Source organism: Thamnophis sirtalis, unplaced genomic scaffold (assembly GCF_051295495.1).
Source record: "Thamnophis sirtalis isolate CommonGarterSnake01/CBP01778 unplaced genomic scaffold, rThaSir2_p1.2 scaffold_1, whole genome shotgun sequence".
Lineage (NCBI taxonomy): Eukaryota > Metazoa > Chordata > Lepidosauria > Squamata > Natricidae > Thamnophis > Thamnophis sirtalis.
This window is the reverse complement of record NW_028261381.1, coordinates 108428194-108445679: the sequence shown is the minus strand read 5'-3', so window position 1 is coordinate 108445679 and position 17486 is coordinate 108428194. Positions and strand designations below refer to the sequence as shown.

At 44.4% G+C, this 17486-nt stretch overlaps 1 protein-coding gene across 3 annotated transcripts in view; it reads left to right on the top strand.

Annotated features, from left to right (window-relative positions):
- ACTN1 (actinin alpha 1) overlaps positions 1-17486 on the top strand; it is a 127352-nt gene that overhangs the window by 54138 nt on the left and 55728 nt on the right. For all 3 annotated transcript variants that reach the window (XM_087721386.1, XM_087721378.1, XM_087721393.1), the window contains exon 2: positions 15056-15170. In XM_087721386.1, the coding sequence (XP_087577512.1) occupies positions 15056-15170 (115 nt within the window). The remainder of the gene's footprint in view (positions 1-15055; positions 15171-17486) is intronic.

Here is a 17486-nt window from a genome sequence, read left to right as displayed (position 1 = left end):
TTTTTTCAGTGCTGTTGTAACTTTGAACAGTCACTAAATGAATTCTTGTAAGTTGAGGACTACCTGTACTGGTTGTTATGTTACTTAGTGAAAACCTATTCCAGTTCATAGAAAATAATGATAGTACTCCCCAACATTTTAATTATATATCATGCTTTTATAGCTAAATCGTGGATAAAATATGAGATTAGACAGGGGTGGTTGCTGCCGGTTTGGTGCCTCAAAAATTTTGCCTATGCACATTTGCAAATAAAAAGGTCTGCACTTCCGCAAAACCTTAAAAAAATGAAAAAAATCCACTAAAATTTGTTTTGCGCAGAACTGAAAAACAAGATGGCGGCCCCATAGGAGAACCGGTTCGGGGAAGTGGCAGGCATGGGTCGCTGCCGGTTCCAGCAACTCAGGCCACCAAATTACTACTGGTTCAGCCGAACCAGTCCGAACCGGAAGGAACCCACCTTTGGATTAGGAGTACAACTGTGATGGATTGCAGGTGGTATGCCCCGGTACAGGCATACCAGTGCCTGCCAGGAGCACTGGGTACCGTTCCGTTCCAGTGCTCTGGAGGGCCCACCCACCTGCCCTTCCTCTTTACCTGTATTTAAGCTCTTCAGCACTTCCGCGTATGCACATGGAGCGTACGGTGCCTGTGCGACGCTCCGCCAAGCAGCTGGAGCGTTGCAGAGGCGTTGAGGAGCATCGCAGGAGATAAGGCCCGTGCGTGCGTGCGTGCTTCACGCATTCATGTGGTGGACGTCGGGCCCCATTGCACCGTACCAGTTGCATTGGGATACGGAACCCACCACTGGAGTACAGACATGAAATCTGAAACTCCTAACCTAGAGTGGATTCCTCCTCCTCTCTCTGCGATGCGTAATAGAGATATGATAGGTGTCATCTTGTAGCAGCAGCCTATGAAGGTACAGTAAAGGGGCAGGTTTATGAGAAAATCTTATTTCAGTTTAAAGAAATCTGCTGAATATAGATGTAATCTCAAAAAGGGGGTTTTCGAGCAAAGTTGTTTGGAAACCTCTAGTTGTTTACATTCTAGCCATTAAATCAAACCCTGCTTTTTTGTAACGAAAAGTCTGCGGGAAGGAGAAACATGTTCTGAGATCTGGCGTTATAAATAAAACACATTAAATGCACAAATCATTGCATTGATGGCTGTGAATGACTTACCAGATGCAGGGCCTTGGCAAGCTATCACAGGAGATAAGATCAAAGATAGTGTAATATGTTTTGATAGAATTATCTACCGACCCTCCCTTGAGCAACACCAACCTAAAGGATATTGGATTAATGTGGAAAAAGAAAATGGGAATTGATTAGATAGGTATGGCTCAAGGCAGCCTTAAAAGGAGCTGAAGGACTTCTGCAGAATGTTAAGACACTGTGACTTTAGCAATGTCAGAGAGCTATGATGTTGCTTATCTTACCCAGTGGGAGGAAGGTTGATGCCAACATTTTGCTAACTAGGTAGGATTTCTGTAAGATCATCTTCACTGCTGAAAGTTCCCTATTTCAAGTCTGTAGGTGTTTGCTTTCTTTGTTAGTTCCTTCACTATTTCCATACTAGTCATATTAAACAAGTTGTGACAGAATATTTTTCTTCTGAGCCTGGAACAGTTAAGATTTTGTCATTGGACTGTAGCCAATGCTTTCTAGAACATTGTAAGAGGACAACTTACTTTTTAGAAGTGGAAGTGATCTAGGGATAAATTGGCAATGATCCTAATAGTAACAACTTGTGGGCCCTCAAGGAGACACTTACTTTGCCCTTGTAATTCTTGTTGGACTTGCATAGATGGAGTGAAATATTAGTGGCCCTTTATACAGTTGCAAAACCTCTGCCTTGAATACCCAACTGAGATAAACAGTGGCTTCAAAGCAATAACGTTCCAAGCCAGTGAAATGGAGCGAAAATCAGTAATTGCAGGACTTATGAGGCCTGTGCTGTTGCCATAGTGAGGGGTAGCCCCTTTGTATATATATGGAGTTTGGCCAGGTTTTATGGATGTCCTGGGTCTCATTTCAAATGGATGAGCTTGAAAATCATGGTGGAAGAAAGGGAAATAGGCTGGACTCTGTAGAAAGCAAGGTTATCAGATTGTTTTATTCCAGTGTTTTCTCTGGGAGTTTTCAGGCATGTTTCTGAATTCAGGATTAAATTTTAGGTATATCCCCATGGATTGGGAGCAGAAGATTAAAGCTCCCCCATTTCTTTCTGTGTTCCTAATCCAGATCTGGATTCATATAAAAAAGCAGTCATGAGGTCCCATAAAGCATGGTCTCTTTTAACAGGTTTCTCTGCTACTTTTGATACACAGATATACTTTATGAGATCCAATAACTGTTGCTTTTATATATGCTTCTACAGAGGTGCTAGTAATGTTCAACCATTTAGAAATAGGATTCAGTATTAATACATATAAATACTGTAACAAATGTCAGCATAGGTTCACATGGACAACTACAGATGAATAATATAAACCTTAGTGTTACTGGCATGTGCTACAGTGCTCGTATAACTAATTTATAGTGTTTTTGTTAAATATTAGTTAATTATTCTTGCTGTCAGTAACACTCTCTAGCTCTCTGATTGGCTGAGAGTTCCAGAGGGTGTTGCCGACGTAATGTTACTGTTGATTGGCCGAGGGACTGACGTCAGCGGTTGCTGTCTCGTCCCCGGCCAGTGATTGGTTAAAAAAGAATATAAATACCTTGGCGCGAGTTTTCGTTCCTTAAAATCGCCGTCAACCTGAATAAACAGTTCTGTTAGTTTAAACCTGGCTTCGCGTCGTCCCTCCGTCAAAACTTAAAACTGGCGACGAGGATGGGATCCGGCGATTCCACGCAAGCCTAGGTTAGAAGACAGAGAGGTTATTTCAGCTAGCTGCTGTAAGTCGCTATCCGCGCCGGCACCGAACGCTGAGGAAAATTTTTCCTGTCACGACCTCCGTCACTCCGCTCCTCACACGTCAGCCTACTGAACTCTTAATTAAAATGAATTCATTGCCGCCTTTCGCTCCTTTCGGCTCCGCCGGCGAATCCTGGGAAGGATTCATGGAGCGGTTTGAAACTTATTTAATCGCTACCAAAAATCAGGCTCAAACAGATGAGGAGAAGTGCAGCTTCTTCTTATCATGCTGCGAACCCTCGATGTTTGCCTCAGCCAGAGCTATGGCTGCTCCCAGACCTGCATACAAATTAGGCTGGGACAACTTGATGGCGAAATTGAAGGGGCACTATGCCCCAACGCCGTCCAAAATTGCCCGCAGCTTCGCGTTCAGGAGACGAGTACAGAAGCCGGGAGAGACGATCAGTCAATTTTTAGAGGCCCTGCGCACTGTGGCGGCTCAGTGTGACTTTTCAAACCTCGAAGAAAATCTAGTCGAACAGTTCGTGTGCGGAGTGCGGGATGTACATTTAAGAAGCCGCATGTTCCGTCATCACGACATCACACTACTCCAGGCAGTCGAGATCGCCAGAGCAGCTGAGCTCTCTGAGCAATCAACAGCAGATTTGGAGCGGCTACAGCTGTCAACTCACCCGGCACCGGCCTCACAAGTGCATGACATTGACTATGATGATTTTACACCTTGTGAGGTCCGGGAGCAAGACAACATCGACCAAGTCCGTGCCCAACCACGGCGAAAACCACCTGCTCTATCCACAGCCGCACCGCAAAACTCCAGGGTGCCTTGCCTTAGCTGCGGAGGCCGCCACGACCGCCAAACCTGCCAATTCAAAAACGCAATCTGCCGCCGCTGTCAGAGGCAGGGGCACATCGCCCAAGTGTGCCGAGCCTCATTGCCGGCCCCTGCCTTCTTCCAAGCTAATGAGAGAACCAAGCCGCAGCAGCGCCGCCAGCAGCCACCGAAACCAGCTCGCAGAGGAGATGACTGCCACACTGTTTCCGAACCGCAGGAAGTGGAGACTTCCATCAATCAGGCCTCCTCAGGCAACCGCAAAATCACAGCCAATGTCCACCTGGCAGGTCAGCCTTGCCAGATGGAGGTGGACTCTGGCTCCTCCCGATCATTATTGTCATGGGACATGTTCTCCCATCTCTGCCCTACAGTTTCCCAAAATAAGTTAGCCCCATCCCGGGTACTCTTAAGGGACTACCAAGGAAAGTTGATCCCTGTTCTGGGATCCTTTCCTATTCCTGTTAGGTATGGCAAGTTTGAGGGAGAGCTGCCAATCATCATTGTGAAAAATGATTTGCCGGCTCTTCTTGGCCTTGACTGGTTTAAGGCACTGGGATTGTCCATTGGGGGGGTACACCAAGTAAAAATTTCAACAATTGAGGACGTCCTACAGGAGTTCTCTGATGTGTTTGATGGACAACTCGGGTGTTATAAGGGAACCCCCATCTCCCTTAGCTTAGATCCTCAGATTGCTCCCATTAGGCTGAAAGCCCGCAGGGTGCCTTTTGCCTTAAGGGCCAAGGTTGACGCCGAACTTGATAAATTATTGGCGCAGGGTGTCATCGAGCCAGTCGATCATGCTCCATGGGAGACACCCATAGTTCTTCCGGTCAAGCCGGATGGCTCGGTGAGAATCTGCGCCGACTACAAGTCGACGATCAACTTGGCCCTTCAGGCAAACCCCTATCCAGTCCCTGTTGTGCAACACCTGCTCCATTCCCTGGGGCAGGGTTGCATATTCGCCAAACTGGATATGGCGCAAGCCTATCAACAGCTCCCGGTGGATGACGATGCGGCGGCTGCCCAGACCATCGTCACCCATCGTGGGGCTTTTCGTTGTCGCCGCCTACAATTCGGCGTATCCGTGGCCCCGGGGATCTTCCAAAGTCTCATGGAGCGCCTGCTCCATGGACTTCCGGGGGTAGTTCCATATTTCGATGACGTTCTGATCGCTGCAACGAGCCGCTCAGAACTCATCGAAGTATTAAGGAAGGTCCTCTGTCGTTTCAGGGGCGCGGGATTAAAATTAAAAAGCAGCAAATGCTCATTTGCTGTCCCTAGGGTAGAATTCTTGGGCTTCTTAATAGATGCCCAAGGCATTCACCCTACTCCATCCAAAATTGCCGCCATTAAGAACGCCCCTGCTCCCACCTCCAGGGCGGAGCTACAGGCGTTCCTAGGGCTGCTTAATTTTTACGCCCCCTTTATTCCTCACAAGGCGTCACTAGCCGAGCCGCTGCATCGGTTGCTCGACCGATCCGCGGCCTGGCGCTGGGGAAGCCGCGAAGCGCATGCGTTCGCGGCTGTCAAAGAGACACTGACGTCATCGGCAGTCCTCATTCAATATCATGATGGGATGCCTCTGACGTTGGCGTGTGACGCCTCCCCATTCGGAGTAGGGGCTGTCCTGAGCCATATCCTCCCTAATGGCTCAGAAGCCCCTGTGGCCTTTTATTCCCGGACACTCTCCTCGGCGGAGCGCAACTACAGTCAGATCGACAAGGAGGCTCTGGCTGCAGTGTCCGGGATTAAGAGGTTCCACGACTACCTCTACGGTCGGCACTTTACCCTTGTCACCGACCATAAGCCACTCCTTGGGCTTTTGGCGGGGGACAAGCCGACCCCCTCCATTCTATCCCCCCGCATGACTCGCTGGACGGAGTTCCTCGCAGCGTATTCTTATACGTTGCTGTACCGTCCGGGCAAACAGCTAGGGCATGCAGATGCCCTCAGCCGTTGCCCACTCCCGGAGACGGACACCGCCCCTGTTCCCTCTCTCTCAGTCCTCTCCATTGCCGCCTCCGGGTTCCCACTCTCTGCCGCGGACGTAGCGGCCCACACAAAGGCCGATCCAATCTTGTCCCAGGTCTCTTCCTGGGTTCTAAGAGGATGGCCAGCAGACAAAGTGGCAGAGGGCTTCCAGCCCTTTAAAAATCGCCAGGCGGAGATCTCCCTCCACGGGGGATGTCTCATCTGGGGGGATCGGGTGCTGATCCCCACCGCACTCCGGCCACTAGTTCTGGATCTGCTCCACAAGGACCACCCGGGCATAGCACGAATGAAGGCATTGGCCCGTAGCTATGTCTGGTGGCCCTTGCTGGACACAGAGATAGCGGCCCATGTAGGCCGCTGCACGACCTGTCAATTATCCAGGCCCAACCCCCCAGCCGGGCCTGCTCGTGAGTGGGAGGCTCCGAGAGGCCCATGGTCTCGCCTCCACATCGATTTCGCCGGTCCCTTCCACGGCCAGAACTTCCTGGTAGTGGTGGATGCCTACTCTCGGTGGGTGGAGCTAGTCCTCATGGGCTCTACCACAGCCGAGAGTACGGTCAGGGCCCTGCGGAAAATGTTCGCAACCCATGGGTTGCCGGACGTGGTGGTCTCGGACAATGGGCCCCAGTTCACATCCACCGCTTTCCAGGAGTTCTTGGCCGAGCAAGGGATCCGGCATGCGCCCATAGCCCCGTACCACCCGGCCAGCAATGGCCGGGCAGAACGGGCGGTCCGCTCAGCTAAGGAGGCACTGAGCCGCATGGACCGGGGCGACTGGCAGGCAAGGGTGGCGGCTTACCTGCTAAGCCAACATTCCACCCCCTGCCCAACTACCAACAAAAGCCCCGCGGAGCTCTTGATGGGCAGGCGCCTGCGGACTCCCCTGGATAGGCTTCATCCGCTCTATTCAGGGGATCAGCCGAGCAATCTGGGGGTCCTCCCTCCCCGGTCCTTTAAGCTAGGGGATCTAGTGTGGGCTCGGTCTTTTACGGGGGAACCAAAATGGGTGCCTGGTGCTATCGTTGCCCTGACCGGCCCCTGTTCTTTTAGGGTCCAATTGGCTGATGGATCCCAATGGAGACGCCACCTGGATCAATTGAGGAGGCGTCTCCCGTCGCAGGCTGGTGGCCGCGATCCCCTGAGCGACAACACCGCAGCACCGGGGTTGCAATGTGAAGCCTTCGCCGCTCCAGGCCTCAACCTGCACCAAGCACAAAGCCCTCAATCCGAGAGACCACATCCATGGGCCTTTGCCACACCAGGCCCCCTCCTGCTTCAACAACAGCGTTCTCAAACCGGCAGTCCGCAAACAAGGGCCTTCGCCACACCAGGCCCTGCTTACCCAAGCGCCACCCAAAGGGACGCCAGCCCAACAGCTCAATCCGAGGATGTTGCTCAGAGGATTCCCCCTACGACAATTGACGCGCCCCCACGGCTACACCTACCGTTGCAGTTGAGCCCGCCTTCTGGGCCTTCCCGAAAGGGCGTGCCTCGGAGCTACACTCCCTTCGGGGAGGAGCTACCACGAGGAGGTCCTCCTCCGCCGACGACTTCCCCTGAACTGAGAAAATCTGGGCGGGTCCGGCGCCGCCCAGCGTACCTTGAGGACTACGCATGCTCCATTGCGGGCATGCGCAGAACTGGGGGAAAGGGGTGTTAAATATTAGTTAATTATTCTTGCTGTCAGTAACACTCTCTAGCTCTCTGATTGGCTGAGAGTTCCAGAGGGTGTTGCCGACGTAATGTTACTGTTGATTGGCCGAGGGACTGACGTCAGCGGTTGCTGTCTCGTCCCCGGCCAGTGATTGGTTAAAAAAGAATATAAATACCTTGGCGCGAGTTTTCGTTCCTTAAAATCGCCGTCAACCTGAATAAACAGTTCTGTTAGTTTAAACCTGGCTTCGCGTCGTCCCTCCGTCAAAACTTAAAAGTTTTATTCTTGATTGTAAGCCACCCAGAGTTTGGTTTAAAATCTAATTTACTTTTGGGAAAATTAATCTGGGGATGAGGGAGAATTGGATGCTTTGTCGTAGTTAACAACACTGTTGCTTGGATACATACAAGCAAGGAAGAAGAGTATATATTATATAATAAATAAAACTTTTGAATCCAGGAATCCAACCCCCCTCAATTTCCTGTGGGAAGGGAAGTATTCCTTAGTTTTGGATTTACCATTTTCAGAATTACCAATCAATACAAAAGGACTTCTGTGAACTTCTTCACATATAGCACCAGATTCAGTAAAGCTATGGCAGACCATTTGCAGAAGATATTCAAGTGCTCCCCTCTAAATGACCTGTTGGGCTCCTTTTGAGACAGAGCAAGGTTCTGCATTACTTCCAACCTGCGTGGTCACCCACTGAGGACACCTTTGGTGTTCTGGTAGGGTCTCTTTAAAACAGATATAGGCTGAACTCCGGAGCTTTCCCGCTGCAGACGTAGCACTGACACATTGATCTAAGACTGTATGGAAAGTGCTGGCCCTCTTGGCTTCCACACAATGTTAAGTGGGTAGATGAATGTCTGAAATGGTTTGTTTGGTCATTAAGGAAACGAATGGGAAGATTTTACAGAAACATGTGAACTGTCCTGTACCTGCCACTTTCACCCTTTTGGGCTTTTCACAGCTCCTTAAATCTGTTGATTGGTTTGATGTACTTAGCAGTTACACTTAGGCTTATATGCTGTTTCATAGTACTTTATAGCCATCTTTAAAGTGGTTTAGAGCAGTAGTTCTCAATCTGTGGGTCGGGACCCCTTTGGGGGTCGAATGACTCTTTCATAGGGGTCACTTAAGACCATCGGAAAACACATATTTTTTGAAAAAATACGGAAAACATAAAATAATTTTATGGTTGGGGGTCACCACAACATGAGGAACTGTATTAAAGGGTTGCGGCATTACGAAGGTTGAGACCTATTGGTTTAGAGAGTCAGTATATTGCCTCCAACAATCTCGATCTGCATTTTTCTGACCTCGAAAGGATTGAAGGATGAGTCAACCTTGAGCCAGTCAGGATCGAACTCCTGCAGTGGGCAGAGTTAGTCTGCAATACTGCATTCCAATCACTGCACCATCATGGCTAAATAAACCTGCCTTTTAAACTCCATTGCCTGAAATCCTAACATGCCAACATCTTTTTCTGCAAAGATGCAGAGAAGTGGTGGGATTCAAAAATTTTTATTACCAGTTCTGTGGGCATAGCTTGGTGGACATGGCATGGCTTGGTGGGTGTGGCTTAATGGACGTGGCAGGGGAAGGATACTGTAAAATCTCCATTCCCTCCCCACTCCAGGAAAAGGTTACTGCAAAAACCCACTTTCCTCCTGATCAGCTGGTACTCGGGATGCAGAAAAAAGATGGGGGCGGGGCTAGTCAGAGGTGGTATGTACCTGTTCTCTGAACCACTCAAAATTTCTGCTATCGGTTCTCCAGAACTGATCAGAACCTGCTGAATACCACTTCTGATGCAGAGACAGGTTTATTTAGAAATTTTAAAAAATGAGCCACACATGACTGTTCAATAAAGGAAATGCATATGTTTTAAAATAAAAATTGTGAATCAGGAAAACTGAATAAGCACTCTGGATATCACTGCATGTTGGGTTAAATTTTAGCTTAGTCAGAGATGATAATGAATGATGATCCAAGCAAAACAATCTGTTTTTTTCTGTGTTCTCAAGTGATGAAATTCACCATTGTGAAAAACAGAGAAAAACAACGTTGTCTTAAGATACTATTGGATGGGTTAGATTGGAAGGCAGCTGGTAATTCTAAAGTCACTTTGTTTTATGTCTCAGTCTGAGTTGTTATTTTTCCTGGAAAACTCCTCAGTGTTTCCAAGAATCTCAGGACATGCAGGTGATTACATATGCTTTATCAACTTTCTTTGTCCATAATGGTGTTTTTAAAGGATGTAACTTTGGCATCTTTCAGCAGTCATGCCTGATTTACACATACACAGATAACCTCACTTCCATAGTCACATAGCAACAATTACTGGTTTCCTATTCTTCCCATTTCAGCTAGTTATGATTTACAGCTGTTGAAACAAAAATTGAAAGCTATTGACAGCTTGTTGTTTTAAGACAGATTAACATTGGATTCTGACAGTGAAAAGGAGATTTGCAGACAGTATTTCAGCCAGGCAGAATTTCTTACCTGTTAATAAAATTTCAATTTCTCTTTTGGTATGTATGTATGTGTGTTTTGCAGAAGACTATTTAAATTTATGTGGCAGCCTAGACCAGCTCAGTCATCCTCTAGATATGCAGATTTCCACAATGTCTTTGCTAGTGGTTAATTTTGGGTGCCGAAATCTTCCCATGTGGAGACAGTGGCCAGGTTGCAAATGCTTCTCTATGGCATTATTATTCAAAATAATGGGAAGGGAAAAGAAGAGGGTGTGGCCAGGTTGCAAATGCTTCTCTATGGCATTATTATTCAAAATAATGGGAAGGGAAAAGAAGAATGAAATGTAGTGACTCCAGCAGTTACGGTAACTCCTTTGAAAGTGATAGCTTTTCCATTTCTTCATATGACCCATAAGGGGTTTAAAAAGAAACATAAGAAATGCTCTAGCTAGTAATGAATAGAAAATAGTGTCTTGCTCTTTAGATGCTATTTATTGGGGCTTTTGTCAAGCAATCACTCTGCCTCATTCTCAACATTTTATGGTGGTTCAGAGATCTCGTTATCTTCAATTTGTAATCATCTTGTGTTTTCCCATCAGTTCTGGATGACAAGATAAAATTGTTGCGTAGAGTTTATGAATTGGTAGCCCCAGGAACTATCATTCTAGAAGTACATTGAACCTAGATGGACTGCTGATTGACTCCACAGATAGGAAAAACTTTCTAGTGGGATTAAATTGGCAGAGACATGACTGCCTGGCTGATGACAACGTGTTATAAATGAGAAGTTAAACTTAATGTATTGACTTGCTGCAATAAATTTTATAATATTGCCTGTAGCCAATTGAATGGTCATATAATGGCAATTCACCATTTCATTTTAGAAACTGTTAAGTGCTTTATTGAGTTGGTCATGCATCATTTGGCTGATACAAGAAGCTTTTACAACTGGCACAATTCTTGTATTGGTAGCAAGAATTGTTTTGTCTGTGCATAGAACAGTTTTATGTGTGAGAGAGAATACACTTTTGTTATAGTTTTATGTGATAAAGATTAGAATCTGCTAGCCTACTCAAGTATAAACCTTGACATTTTGTTTTGTTTTGGGATCCTTTTATAGTCTTGTTAGGCAGAGGGAGGAAGAAGGAAGGAAGGAAGGAAGGAAGGAAGGAAGGAAGGAAGGAAGGAAGGAAGGAAGGAAGGAAATAAATTGTGGGAATAAGGTGAAGCAGGAATTAATAGTGGTAAGTGTGAAGCCCAAAGCTGAAATTAAACCATAGTTCATGGTGGTCTTTCAGTACACTCTGTTCTAAACTGATTGAATGATCAGTAAATATGACATTTATGTATCCTATTTAGTGTTGAATCATTTATACATTGTGATTACCTTAATTTAAATTATGCATTAAAATCTAAAATCAATATAACCTATCAAAAGAAAATATATTTGGAAAACCCTTACTAGCCCAATGAAAATATTCACCCAAGTTTCAGTAACCATGAAAACATTATTTTTCATCCTAACAGTTATTAGGAGGGAATCCTATAATAAAATTACCAGTATTGTGATTACAAAATATGTTTACATAGATAGCAATCTATATAGGATATATACTTCTGATGGCTGTATTTCAAATATTATAGGGGAAAATATAGTAACCAGAATTGTTGGGGAAGAGGAAAAGAAGAATCTTTGTTTGGCCTGCCTGCCAATCATCTCTGGGGATAGGGAATCTATGACTTTCAGATTCTGGTGAACAGTTCTGGGGAACCTGTGTGTGTCTCTGTGTAAAATTTAGAAACAGCGTATCTGTATAGAACTGTATGCGCTCTATATGAAGATTCCCTATGAAGTTTTTTTCATGATGCTTGTATTAATTTAATTTGATTTAAATGGGAAAAAAACATGGTATGGACATCATAATATTAGAGAAATTAGAAGTAATTGCTCCAATTTTACTCTGGGCTTGCAGTGATTTTTACCTTAGAAGTGGAACTAGCTGAGTGCTTACTTTTATAGATGGAGTTGATCCTCATTATTCATGAAGTTTGTATTTTTAAATTTGCTACCGGTAGGTGCTAAAGTTTATTGGTCACTCCCAAAATCAATACTTTCGTGGTCATTTGCAGTTTACCAGCTGAAGTTGAACAAGGCAACACCCTGCCTTTTTGTTTCAGCTCTATTCCTGTAAACAAGAGGTCCTTTTTGTGGTCTGTTTAATGTCATTTTTTTTCACTTTTGTGCTGAAAAATATATTTAAAAAGGCATATTAAAACAGAAACACACATAAAACACATTTTTGTATTGATTGGTGGAAAAACATGTTGTGACCTGAGGTTCACAGGAATCCAACTCTTATTTTCCTTAGGAACAATGATTTCAGTATTTGCTAATTCAGTGTTTGCAGTGACTTTACAGAACATAACTACTGTGAATAATGACTTTTTTTCCCCTCACAGTAACACTTTAGATTTCCCTGTTACAATTAAAACTATTGTTACAAGTTGCTGCCAAGCCACATACTGTTTAGGGCATAATAGCAAACAAACCTGTTCAAATTTGCCCCCCTTTCTGCCATCATTAATTCTGACATTGTTTTCTTATTTGATGTTATACCACTCACTGCCTGTGTGGTTTTGAGTTCAGTATAAAGATCGTGCCTTCTATAGTCAAGCTTTTTTCTTCTTTTGGTCTTCTGAGGAGAAATCCTAAAATAATCTTGCTCCAGATATCTCAATACTCTGTTACAAACACTTAAATTATACTTCTAGTCCATTTATCTTCCTGCTTTTCAAGTGCTGGTTCAGTTCAATTTTAATGTTCACTTTCCCTTCAAGATGATTTTTCTTGCTTTAATAGCAATAGCAATAGCAGTTAGACTTATATACTGCTTCATAGGGCTTTCAGCTCTCTCTAAGCGGTTTACAGAGTCAGCATATTGCCCCCAACAACAATCCAGGTCCTCATTTTACCCACCTCGGAAGGATGGAAGGCTGAGTCAACCCTGAGCCGGTGAGATTTGAACAGCCGAACTGCAGAACTGCAGTCAGCTGAAGTAGCCTGCAGTGCTGCATTTAACCACTGCGCCACCTCGGCTCTACAGACATCAAACAGACATCTTTGTCATCTACAGTATATCAGGGGTGTAAAACTCACGGCCCGTGGGCCGGATGCGTCACATCCTGGCCACACCCACCCCCATTTTCAGAAGGGGAAAAAAGTTGTGATACATCACGTGTCAACAACGTGATGCCATGAGTTTGACACACCTGATCTATATCAGCCATTCTTTCTTATAAACATTTTTTGGGTGATTAACTTCAGATTAATGCCTTTACTCCAGTGTAGCATTTTTGTCGTTTCAGGCTTACATTGGCCATAATTTCTCTCATTTAATTTACTTGGGAACATTGAACCTTATTGCAACTATTATTCTTACTAAGGGAAGAGTCAGTTGTGCATGCCACTGAAATCAGGTGGATGACAATTCAATTGCTCATAATCATATATGTTCTGTATGTTTAAAACTACCTTTTAAGCATCTCATAGCTTAAAACATGAAAGTTACAATGTAGTTCAGTGGTCCCCAACCTTTTTGGCGTTGCGGATCAGCAGTGACGGGGGCAGGGAGAGGGATGGTTTTGCCCTGGTTCCCAATGGGCCACAGCCTGGAAGTTTGGGGGGGGCGGGGCTGATGTAGTTGTTGATTAATACTGCAGCTGAGGTATCTAAGGAAGTATCTTCAAAGGAGATGACCTCTTTGGTACATTTTAGGTTTTTGCAGTGAATTATGTTTTCAAATAGTTGATTATAATGTTGTTATTGGAATTTTTTGAGCAAACAATGCTGTTTGGAGGTCAGTCTGAGAATGTTAATGGGCACAGAAAATGTGGGATAGAAATTTCACAAAAATAGACATATTCTGGTAGTGACACATAAAACAGTTTTAGACTGGCCCCCAATAGAAACTATAGTGCAGCAGCATTTTGCCCAAATTAGCAGTTATACGAAAATGTACTGGTTCCCTGGGTTAGGGTTACTTATACATAAAAAAATCTCTTTTTTTCAATTGTATCTCCTCTTATCAGTACCAAAAACCTGTAAACTCAGAAAACAATGATTGAAAACTCAAATAAAAACATTTCCTAAAGAACAGCTTCATGTGGGAGCTAAACAAATTACCTAGCTGCACTCCACATATTATACTTAACAGTCACTAATGAAGGATTTAAGTTGATAATGTACAAAGATTGGACTGGAGACCTGAGAACTTTATGGTGGTGGTTTTTCTTTTTTTAAAGAGGCAAGGCTGCAAACAGCAGACTCTGTATTTTTGAGGCTGTCATCAAAAAAGTTGGGGAGGGGGGAACTACTGATGACTAACTTTTCTTATTCAACAGTTGATAGAAATTTGATTTTAATCTACTGACAGTCCTTTAGGGATTCACAATGATCAGGAAAGATTTTTGACTCCTACCTGTGAACAGTAGCAACAGTAACACAATTCTCCTTGTCTGCCCCCCCCCCCCCTTATGCTGCTGAGATGAAAAATGTTTGGAGGTTAGCCAAGGGTTTATTTTAACCCAAAAGACTACTAAAGTCTATTCAGTTTATATATTTATAAAGAATAGCAATCAATATCTGGTTTTAGATTTCTTCACCACTGCTAATCTACTCCAGCATCTGGCTCTGATTGGTAGATCTTTGTATTCTAATAAAAAAAGAAAGTAGTTCCTGCAAAACTGGGATTTACCCATTTTTGGAATTGGAGGCTTTGTTGGACTTGGCAACTCCATCTTAAAACAACCCTGGTATAATTCTGGGGAGATGAATGGATTCTGTGATTGAGATGGAAACTGTAAAGGCAGGAATCCTTACGCTAGAATACAGCTTGCTCCAACAGTTGGGGGCCCATTCAGAGAAAATGGCGAATGAACTCTAGAGTAATTCTTTGCAAGGACATGCACTCTCCCAGACATGCAAAATTAGCTCTCTTCTCCCCCCCGCCCCTACCCAGCTTGCGCTATATATTTCCTGGGTGCTAAGGAGGTAAAACATGAGGAACTAATAAATCTAATTAAACTCTGACATTAATTCAATAAATCACACAGCAGCAGTGTTTTTGCAAAACTATGGATTCCCCCCCCCCCCCCCGGCAGCCTTATAGTTTCTCTTAGGAGAAGAATTAATCCCTTCTCATTTTATCTCTTTCCAGACATTTACAGCATGGTGTAACTCTCACCTCCGCAAGGCTGGCACCCAGATTGACAACATAGAAGAAGATTTCAGAGATGGCCTGAAGCTCATGCTACTCCTGGAAGTTATATCAGGTGAGACCATTGTTGTGCAGTAGTTAATGGGCTGGAGTGGAGAAACCTGTACTTCAAGCTTTCTCTGTGGTGCAAAACAAGAGCCAAGATGGCCATTGTTTGAATCAGTATCCCATGTGCACACAGCTCATGTTGGGAAATTTATGGAGAGAAGGCACTTCAGAGAGACAAATAAATGGGAATCTATTCATATCCAGTATTCATTACCACATGAAGCAAAGCACTTGTTTCATCAGCATCTCTTTTTATCAGCACATGAAGCATCCACATACAACTTGGTGCCTTCTAGACTGGTCATGCCAGCCTGGGGTAATGAGAGCCATAATCCAGGACACTTGAACAGTATCAGCTGAGGAAGGGTGTATCAGCATTGCTTATCCAGTCACAATGTATTTTCTCAGGGTTGGAAACCAAGTCAGTCAAAGCAATAGTTTCAACTTCACTTCCATATGTTTTTGTTGGGATACCTTTCCCACTTAAGCTTCACTGTGTTGTCTGCTGCAGCTTCCTTTACAGGTAGTCCTCGCTTTATGACCACAACTGAGCTCAAAATTTTGTTGCTAAACAAGATAGTTGTTAAGTAACTTTTTGCCCTGGTTTTTTTATCTTTCTTGCCACAGTTGTTAAGAGAACCACTTCAGTTGTTAAATTAGTAACACTTTGCTGGTCAGAAGGTTGCAAAAGGGGATCAACATGACCCCTGGACACTGCAACTCGTCATAAATAAGAACCAGTTGCTAAGCATCCAAATTTTGATCACATGACCAGGGAGGGGCTACAATGGTTAAAAGTGTGAAAAGTGATCATAAGTCTTTTTTTTTTCTGTGCCGTTGTAACTTTGGACGGTCACTAAATGAAAGGTTGTAAGTCGAGGATTACTTGTATAGAACTTTGATTGCTTTTCTACAACCGAAGGCCTTGGAGAAAGCCACAAGTGGTGCTCCTTCCTCTGCAGAATTTAAAAGCAAAATGCTGAATGGTCCCATGTCCTGTGGCTTTCTTTGAAGTCTTCCAGCTGAATTTGTTTCTCATCTTATTTATTCCTGACTTGTTTATCTTGCTAGTGAAGTGCTCACTCATGCATGGGGAAGGAGAGGAAAGCCAAGAGGAGGCAGTTTACAGACAGTGATAGGCAGAGGGCAAATAACCAAGCCTTGGTGTTTTTATTTACAGAAGTTTACCATGGAGTATATTTCCTTGATGTTGCCTTCTCCGCTGTCTTCATCTCTTTGCCCGTATTGCCTTTTGTTTTAAATGTTCCCTTTCTCTGCAGTGCTTTCCAGGTTTTTGTTCAGGACTCTGGCATGAACAATTCTTAGCCTTTGGCTACCCAGGAATTCTGGCAACCATTAGAACCAACAAATCTAGGGGTCACTGGTCATGGAAAAGCCTGGTTACACACACTGTGTAACAGCCAAAGTGCTTCAAAAAAATTTTTTTTTTGCTGCGATTTTACATGGTGGTTTGCCACATTATATGTAAGCAGGTTCCACGGCCTCTTAAAATCTCAATGATTCCCGTTTTCCCCGGTAGAAGCCCTTTTCCTGTCTGGTAAACATGTACAGTTGGCATGTGTCACTGATCTCTTGAAAGTGCAGGACAAGCCTTCGCTTTGTTGTGGCATCGTCTGGTAAACATTACTGTGACTGCCAAAGGAGAGTCAGTTCGTTCTTGTCAGAAGGAAAGGCGGCTGTTCCCCTGCCTCTTTGAACTCCAGGTTCAGTTGCTTTTGGCAGCAGTTCAAAGTAAACACAGTTATAACGGCTGGACATGCTGCATTTTGGAAAGAAAGGACACATAACTGACTGAAAAGGAAAGGATTGTAGACTGAATCCTTTGCAAGAAAGGAGATCCCATTTATCTCCCTCCAACTTCATTATTATTTTTACTATAAGGTTTGTTAACGCTGCTGTGTATGAATGATCTTTTGACATAAGAGAGCCTTTGAGGATGGAGGTTATGTTAACGCAGAATATTAAAAATATACAAATAATTAGAAATATACCCAAAAGGGAAAGAACACATTCAAACACATCAGGTCCCACAGGTTCTGTTTCAGATAAGGACATTTATTCCTTCTTTTTTTTTTTTTTGCCTGCCACTAAGCTTAAAATCTCATGTCTGAAATGTTTTTGCCCACCACAGACATAATACATTGATACGATATCTTTGTGATTACGGTGTGGATACAGGGGTCGGCTGCTGTGGGTTCACACGGGTTTGGGGGATCCTCTAGCTTAGTATCTGGCCAGTTCGGCGAACCCGCGAATCCCACCCCTGGCTGGTCTCGCTCATACTTCCCCTCTCAGGAGTCTC